General features: G+C 39.9%; 2 protein-coding genes across 2 annotated transcripts; both read right to left on the reverse strand.

The window, feature by feature from the left end:
- Positions 1-424: 424 nt before the first annotated feature.
- mpeg1.1 (macrophage expressed 1, tandem duplicate 1) lies at positions 425-3,817 on the reverse strand. Its single transcript, XM_028578213.1, has 2 exons — positions 3,306-3,817; positions 425-2,811 (listed from the first exon to the last, which is right to left on the reverse strand). Exons 1-2 carry the CDS (start codon positions 3,753-3,755, stop codon positions 1,126-1,128), a joined length of 2,136 nt encoding a protein of 711 aa, XP_028434014.1. The 5' UTR covers positions 3,756-3,817; the 3' UTR covers positions 425-1,125.
- Positions 3,818-6,613: 2,796 nt separating this feature from the next.
- Positions 6,614-7,495, reverse strand: LOC114555970 (protamine-like protein). The gene has a single exon (XM_028578758.1). It carries the CDS (start codon positions 7,434-7,436, stop codon positions 6,867-6,869), a length of 570 nt encoding a protein of 189 aa, XP_028434559.1. The 5' UTR covers positions 7,437-7,495; the 3' UTR covers positions 6,614-6,866.
- Positions 7,496-9,138: the final 1,643 nt, after the last annotated feature.

A 9,138-nucleotide genomic window follows, 5' to 3' on the forward strand; every position in this document is an offset into this window, starting at 1 on the left:
GGTGGAATGTTGGTGGTTTTTAAATAAAGGTGTCTCTGTGCAAGAGGTTTTAGTCAACGTTTTATTCTGAGAACCAGTGTGTGCTTTGGTGCCACGTTTACAGACTTATGCATGCTTACAGAATGTAAGTTCACTTTACTTTTGCATTTTGTACTGACCTCAACACTGCAGTGTAAATATGATTTCTGTCATGATGTGTTTGAGTTTAGCTCAAAGATATAACTTATTTGTTAAGCTTGCAAGATAAAAAAAGTTGAATACTCATAGCGCAGATCTGTTTCAAGACTGATTAACTGATTATTTTGCGCAAGTGACCGCTGGCCAAGGCATTTCTTTAAAGAATTAAGGGTGTTTCTTATAGGAAAAGAGACATACCAATCATAAACATAATATATACTGTACATGAAGACATAGATCCATTGAATTGTTTTACATTATTTTTATTAGAATTTAAGTGCAGTGCAGAAGAGTTTAATTGACATTTATAAATCCTGTCAGTTTGAGTGGCGTGATACAAAAAGTTAAGCACAAAACATAATCAATCCCCAATCTAATGCTTCTTTTATTAATCAGGGAAAAAAAGGCTTCACCAAAAATGAATCAACTATCTAAATAATATTTATTAACAGCATGTTTTGTGAATGGTACAAAGCCTGCAGGTTCTTATGGGTTTATATACTACATGACATAATGCATCTTGGCCTCATGAGGGCAGTATTGATTCTCTGTTGCCTTGGAAAGCACCTCTGCTTTGTTCCATTTGGTGATTTCAAAGGCAGATTGCTGTTTCTTAGATCAGACATAATATGATAAAGTTTTTAATACGCATAATACAAAGTTTACTTATGCTAAGCAACGGCTTAAAGTACAGGTTACTAGGAAATAAATGTACTGTTAAAATAATTACATTTATTTTCCATAGCAGTTGTTAAAATGTGAATTGCTTTCATAGACAATTCAAAAGAATAATACGTTCAACTGATTCAAACTAGAAGCCCTTAAACATGCAAAAAAAGTCCACCCCTGTAAGAGGCATGACAGTGATTTCTGTGGTGACAATCAACAAGGAAGTTGGTAACAAAATCTGACACACCAGATACATTTCCATCTCTGCGTGCCAAGCCTTTAAGCCTCAGCTTGTTGTGCTTCCCTCTCTCCTCCTTCATCACGGTCAACCTCACCCCCTATTGCCTCATAGCCTCTAGCTGGCGAAAACACAGACAGCCTCCTCTTCCTCTTCACCAGAAGAACTGCCGCTATGATCACCAGCACCATCATACCCATCACCCCAAATGCTACCCCTGCCTGTTCACCACTAGACATCTGACTCGATTCTGGGTTAATCTTCCGTATCATTGCCTGGATTTCCTCTGGTTGTGCCAGTTTCCACGCCTTGGTCTGCCCCACTCTGACCCAGCTCTTATCTCCTTCTGTCATCACCATAACTGTGTTTGTGGATTGCATGCTGACAAGTGGAGGTTTAGTGAAAGGTGGCAGATGGATCGGAAGCAGCTGCCCGCCTGTGAACAGTCCTGACTGGACACAGTAAAGAATTTCACATCCATCACTCACTGATGCAAGGTGCTGACTGAACTTAGGAGGGCAGCGACGTTGATTCCCTGCCAGCGGGTTGTTTGACTGACAACTGAAGAGGCCTCCAAATGGTACAGCGTATCTGCTGCCAGTTTCATAGTCGCGACTCACACAGATCACTTGGCCATCTGAGAGAAATTTTAATGGAATGAAGTTTGGGGGGCAGCTTTTGGCTTTGGTGAGGGGGTTCAGGAGAGAGGGGCTGTATATGCCACCAAACAGATACCCTGAGTTGTCTGGGGCCTGTCCGCTTACAGAGCACCAGAAGGTGTCGATTTGAGCAGAGCGAACGTGGTAGTTGTCCTGACACACTTGACGATTGCAATGTGAAAGGCCAAAAAACCCACATCTATAGCGTTCGTTATGGCAATCGTAGGATGTGTAACCCTGCTCTCTGACTTCTGATCTCAGTAAGGTGGCAGAGTAAGGCGAACGACAGGAGAAGTCCCCTGTTTCAGGGTTTTTCTGGGCCAGGACATCACATAGTGGGCCTGCATCTGGGCTTAAATAAGTGCACTTTTGGTAGACACCACCAAAACTGAGGTTGGTAGCGGGGCCCTCGCAGGATGCGTCATCAATGTTGGCTTGGAAGTTGAAGTTCTTGGAGTTTACATCAACACATCCAGGTCGCGTGTTGACCTTGTAGTACCGCTCTATGGCCTGACTCACTGCAACAGCCACTTTGCCAACTGTAGGCTGTGGCAGATCAGGGAAATTGTTGATGTTTATGAAGTGGTGTAGAGGAAATCCTGACCTATCAATAGCAACCAGGTTGTTCCTGGTACTTTCCTGCCACTTCTGCAGAGTGATGCCAGGATAGAAAGGTGTGCCGCCACCATGGCTTTGGATAAGAGAGTACTGAATATTGGACTGATATGTTTGAAGTGATGAGCTCTGTTGGGTACTTTGACTGCTTATGTCAAACTTGAGTTTGTCAAAAAAGTTAAGGCCTGCCTGTGCTTTGATAGAGGAACTTTGTGATAAATTGTCCGATACATATGAAGAACTGAGGTAGTCTTCCTGCACCAAAGTAGCCCCAGCATCGACACTAGTGATAACATGGGTTCCATAGTCCAGCACCATCTTCTCTGAGAGATAAGCTGCATTCCTTGTTTGGTTGTTTTCAATTGCACTGGCTATCTCTTTGGCTTGTTGAGCAAAACGTGTATCCAGAGTGAAGTCTGGATAAGCCTTAACCGTGTAGATAAAGTTACGGACCTTTGAAGAAAAAGATTAAATATCATTATGTTATAGTTTTTTATTTCAGCCTTTTAATGTTGTATTCCTTTTCTTAATTTACTGTTTAAGGTGACATCTGTAACATCAGGTTGTTCATACATTGTTCATATTACATAGCCATATTGATTCTACTCTTATAACACTGCAATATATTTCTTGTCCTGCCTCTGCACCACCTGTCTATACTTTGTATATCACATTGCACTTTTTTGCACTTCTGGTTAGACGCAAACTGCATTTTGATGTCTTTTTACTTGTACTCTGCACAATGACAATAAAGTTGAATCTAATCTAATCTAGTCTAATCTGTCCAGGAACTACACATAATAAATAGCCTCCTGACTCACACTGGCACATTTACTGTGTAATATGCACTGTCTATTGTAAATAGACCTATAAATAGATATAAATCAATCAACATTTTTATCAACCAAGTGTATAAATGATCCAAACTATGTAAAATAGAAACTTACTTGCACTCTGGCTGTAGTTGAAGAGTCTTTGACTTGATGGGTTTTCATCCTCTGGTTCTCTGTAGAAAATTTGCCATTCAGCACCGAGAGGAATGATATGTCAGCATTTATGCCGTAAGATGTAGAGCTTTTCTGCTCCAGCCAGGAGCTGATTATCTCTGAGTTCGTCTCCACACCCGTCTCCTTGTGGGGGATGACAAACACCTCATCAGGGATGAGATAGAGCCCGTCCTCAGTGGTCTGGCACTGGAAGTAGCTGAGGTTCATGACTCGACCCGTATCCATGTTCCGGAGGTTGTCCCAGCCTCCGCCCGGCAGCACCTCCAGTGCTGTGATGGAGAGGTTGCTGGAGGCTCGGCATTGTCTGAGCCAGTTGCTGGGGTGGCTAATAGGGACTGAGAAGCCGACATTAAAAAGAGAGAGAGCCAGGAGGGTCACTGCTGCCTTCATGATGACTGTGTTGGAAAAAGCTAAGACGACTGTATATAGGGTTCGTGACAAGTTCCTCCTTCTCTTATGCAGTTTATCATATGATAAACAGGAACATCCCGTTTAAGAACTGGTGGGGGAGGATGAAGTTTTACTTTCATTTGCAAGTCTACTTTTTTTTTATCCCAAAGTATATATACTCCAGGCTACTTATTAACAGAAAAGAAAACTCTGCTGGCCAGAATGGGATTTTACCTGAATACTCTGATATAATGTTCTGACGAAAGTAAAAAATACCTTCAAAGATTAATATAACCATATTTAAAGGCAATAAACCAACAATAAGAGCCAAACCTGTGTTGTATATTACTGCAATTACTGTGATTTATCTAAACATTCAAGTGATTTAAAGATGTGATTTCTCAGTTAGTTTATCTCTCTCTCTCTCTCTCACTCTCTCTTTGCACACAAAGGGATGGTTGAGGAAAAGGGGAAACTAAACTTAAGCTTAACATAAACAGGTTTGGTTGATAAATGCTCTGCTTTACATAGTTTTTCTGTTTCTGTATAAAAAGTAAAGATACAATTGTTCACAAGCATCCTCTTAATAAAGGGAACAGAAAGCAGATATTAACATATACCTAAAAGGAAGTGGTTGTGTTTTCACATGTTTGTGAACAGTCACATGAGTGTATGTCACTGGTAAAGTCCGGAGAATGTCTGAGTCAACACCCAACATCAAGCCTCAGATTGAATGTTAGGCAATCTACAAGTACAAAATAAACACAATACATATAGGAATACACTTAGAATCAGAATTACAATAAATGCAACATTTAGAACAATATAAGTAATATAAGTTTTGTATTATATCACGCATGGGGAATTTTTCTTTTTTGTGATTGTATATTTTAGGTTAATACGTGGCATGGCATAAATCAATAATGTTCACACTTATCAGGCCGCACTCCTCCCACATCCCACCTCTGAAACATGTTTAAACTGACAGGATCACAGGTGATAAGACTCAACAATACACTGTATAAAGTAACAAGTAGGCCTACAAGCTTGTTGAAAAACTGGTTCTTGTTTCAAGCGACTAAATAACTGGTCTATCGATAAAAAATACCAGTACAAAAATAACTCAAATGTAAGAAAATACGTTTTTAAAAACAGTAAGATACATGTAACTGCACTACTTGTTTGCTACTACTTGTTGTTACTTCTTTGTTTATTGACTTATTCAGTGCTAACGTTTTCAATATATTACGTATTTGTATTTTTGGTGTAATTAATAGTCTTACAGAAACGTTTCTAGTTTACATTAATATTTGTCATTTTGACTATCCTCACACATCTAGATAAAATATCGAATTCAATTTGACAAATTGTGTATATTCAAGTTTTTATGGAAAAATTTGGGTTGCACACAAGGAGAACATCGTATTCTTTTTTTTTTTAATTGCTCCACGGTTGCCACATTTTACAGTAAAATATGACCATAATGCAACCTGACCTGAGGTGAACCTTTCCGGCCAGCTGCGGCTGCCACTTTATTAATGATGACTAAACCCGGCCGGTAGGTGGCAACACAAAACTAAACAGATGATGAACTCTTCAACTGTGTGATTCACAACATACCTTCATTTTACGGATTCAAGACTTCATTACTCCAACATATAGTATCATTAAGGCTTGTATAAATATAGATCATGCTTTTGTCAAGCTTGTTCTCACTTTCTTTTTATGTGAATTTATAGATGAAATACCACCTGCCTGTTCACCTGGAGCTACTTATTCTCATCCCAAACTCACTCAAAGTAAACACTATTTCATCCGGACAGAATGATCGCTTCACCCGCACTGAAACCCTGGCATGTGGTTTTTCTGCTGGAGATAAGAGGACAGCGAACACGGCTCGTCACGCCCGTCAAGCCTCACTGTGATGATTAGCTGCCTTTGGCAAGCTGCTGGCGAGTGTCACCCATAGACTGTATAAAAACTATAGCCTACAGTGTGTCACCAGCTGCCGTGTTAAGACCAGGCTGATCATGAGTACACAATTCAAACTGGTACAAACAAACATTACAAATTGTGTAGTACAGTGTTTCAACAACCTCTTTCTCTTTCTCAGCATCTGTCTGTTGGCGACAAAAGTCATATGCCACTGTAACGCAGATTCAGATAGCCTTTCTCTTTCATGTAGCCTAAGTGTAACGCATAAACAAGTTTTATTCAAGATCATTTGTGACCACAATAGCTTTTTGTGTCCGCCACACAACAAATACTTTTACTGTTCAAATGTGTGTGGATACACAGTGCTGGACGCCATGGTCCCCGTGCGTAACGGTGCGTAAAAGCACCACTTCAAAACGTCCCGCGCGTTCTTCTGCGTCACTGTAAATCAGGCAAATCAACGCTGTGTCCTAAATCACCCCCCTTTTCATTCAGCCACTGCTCCCTATATGATGGACACTCAATAGTGAGCATTAAATGCAGATTTTGGAATACTAATCATCATCATTCTGCGTCCTTACTGGCAGTTGTAGAGACGCACAATGGTAATTCCCCACATTGCACTGTGGGATTGTTAATAACAAAAAGTAGTGTAGTTACATGCCATGGACACTTAACCACAGAATACATATATTTCTGAAATACTGAAGTCAGTGGTGCTGAATAACAACATAATATTAATATGTAAATAATTCACTGGTAAAGGCTCAATTACGTTTTATTTTTCTCCGTTTTATATTGTCTACAGCAGACATTCTTACCCAGATAGTTCTTGTATAAAAATAAAATTTAAAATGTTATAAGCTATATCCAGTTTGTCAACGTTTTTTTTTCATAACTGAGATAAATCACAAGACACACTATACATTAAAATAGGTTTTTTTTTTTTTTTTTTTTACAATTGCTAAATCCAATTCTTTACAAACCATGGCATATGGTGTCAGAGAAAGATGTGTCACAACAGCAGGTTCAGTGTTTTCCGTTATAGAAAACTGTAAAATAGGTAAAGCAAGTTCAAGTTCTCGGAATGAAGGCAGAATTTTGGGCCACACGTCAGACGAGTCAAGCGTCGCCAGAAAGGCGTTTAGTCGCATTCAGTGTTCATTAAGAGAGTTTTCACTTCTTGGCAGCAGCCCTGGTCCTGGTAGACTTGGCCACCCTGCTTTTGATCTTGCTAGGACTCTTTGGCTTCTTGGGTTTCTTGGCCGCAGCGGGCCTCTTTGCTTTTTTCGGACTCTTTGATTTACTCTTTTTTTTCTTAGGTGACTTCTTGGCTGCTGGAGTGGCACCTCCGGCTGCTTTCTTGGGGCTGGCCTTCTTGACCTTTTTCGCCTTTGGCTTTTTCTTCTTCACCACCTTCTTCTTCCTAGGTGTGGGGGGCTTCTTGTTCAGCTTAAAGGAACCGGAGGCCCCGGTGCCCTTGGTTCGGAGAAGGGATTTGCTGGCCACCAAGCGTCTGATGGCCATGAGGATTCTGGCTTTGTTCTTCACCACATCGTATCCTCCGGCCTTCAACGCCTTCTTCAGGGCTGCCAGGGACACGCCGCCGCGCTCTGTGGACGCGGATGCAGCCTTCAGTATCAGCTCTGAAACTGTAGGACCCGTCTTCTTCCTCTGAGACTTGGCTCTCTTCTTGGGAGATTTGGCCTTAGCCGCCGAGGGCAAAGCACTCACAGCAGAAGACATTGCATTAGTGATAACGCCAGGATCTAGAGACTGCGAAGGCTAGTTATCTCTGCTTGACCTCTTGGCAGCTTCACCCTTTATAAAGCCCGGATGAGAACCGTGTAGAGTGAGCCTTGCCACCACAGCGCGCCTCTTCTCTGTCAATCAAACTTGATCAAATTTGTGTTTTCTCCAGCTGGATTATTCTTTAAAACCCCTGCGTAAAATATTGAATATCCATATAAAAAGCAAAGCATATGAATAGGCGTAATCTTAACTGTCTATAACAGTATTTTTAATTAATAAAATATATGAATGTCTGTTGTGTAATTACAGGCTGACAGTTGTGAAGCGTAATTTGAGGCGTGCATTTTGAACATTTTAACAAGGTTAAACCCTCTTAACAAACAAGTACAGACTTCTATAATTAAATAAGCTTAAATAGTAATATGTCTGATATACTGGCTCCAAAACCTGGTTTTATTACAGCCGTTTTTGCCAATTGAATTCATTTAAAGATGACCAAAGAAACACAGTTGCCTTGCAGACCCACCACCACCGTGTACTCAGCATAGATATAAACTCCTGAAATGCAGAGGCAGGACAGTTGTAATGAAAATGCGAGATGGAAAAAAAAAGCTAAATAGCTTAAAAGAAAATGACGTTTAATGTCATCATATGTTATATAGGCTAGTGGAAATATTACTGTGGGCTACTGTAGGTCTCCTCTGTGGAGGGAGATGGGCCTCAGCCAGAATAAGAGTTATCAGTGGAGCGGCAAGAAAAACGAATTTAAGATTAATTTCCCGGGTCTTTTTGAAATGTTCCCTCTCTTTATGAAATGACCAGTGATGGATGCATTTGTATTAGTATGCATGCATATATTTCAAACCAGTTTGATCGTATTACAGTGCCAGTCTATGTTTGACAATCACTTTAAACATTTTATAGGACATGATGCCATAAAGAAAACGTAATTATTCCATTGCGTTGTTAACAGCAACATCCTCTGCATATATAATTCAAGTGCAAAGGCATTAATGAAGCAATGGCAACATAGTGTATTTCATCTGACTGCATTTGTTCAGTCTGTTCTTTTGGTAAATGAACAGCACAAAATACCCCAGTATAGTGGGTTAGTGTTAAGGATTATTTGAAATATGAAGTTAAGTCAGATTTCAAACATAAAGTAGGATTTACTCCATATTATTTGTTTTGTTTTTTGTGTACACAATCAGTAATCTAATCTTGACCAAATAACAGGTATTTTCACATGGATTATAAAATTCAATAGTTTGACTTATTGATGAAAAAACTTGTTTGTGATTATTATTATTATTATTATAAATGCTGTTTTTTTCTGATGTTTGCAAACAGCATAAATATTATTGATTTGATTGAACAAATCAGTATTAATGACTCTAATTAATTAGTTGTGTTAGTCCTTAAATTCAGGCAGATTGTGCCTTTAAAGCACTTTGAATTGCATTTGACATTGAGTTGGAAAAGCAAACTTGATCTTAAAAGGAGGGGGGAGGGAGGGAGAAGGTTGACAAATGTAGTCCTGCCTTCTGCAGTGCACTGATAGCGCCTCCTCCTGTTTTGCGTGCGCGCACACACACACACACACACACACACACACACACACACACACATGATGAAAAAAAATGCAGTTATGCTTTTAAATGGCTTGTCAGTGGTAAGTCAGCCCAATGAACGTCAT

Source organism: Perca flavescens, chromosome 5, assembly GCF_004354835.1.
Source record: "Perca flavescens isolate YP-PL-M2 chromosome 5, PFLA_1.0, whole genome shotgun sequence".
Lineage (NCBI taxonomy): Eukaryota > Metazoa > Chordata > Actinopteri > Perciformes > Percidae > Perca > Perca flavescens.

What these genes read in the sequence shown, in the direction of transcription:
- mpeg1.1 (XM_028578213.1), bottom strand. Translation starts at nt 3,755, where the DNA reads ATGAAGGCAGCAGTGACCCTCCTGGCTCTCTCTCTTTTTAATGTCGGC. An exon ending in CAACTACAGCCAGAGTGCAA is followed by an intron (nt 2,812 to 3,305) that starts GTAAGTTTCTAT and finishes TTTTCTTCAAAG; the next exon opens with GTCCGTAACTTTATCTACAC.
- LOC114555970 (XM_028578758.1), bottom strand. Translation starts at nt 7,436, where the DNA reads ATGTCTTCTGCTGTGAGTGCTTTGCCCTCGGCGGCTAAGGCCAAATCT.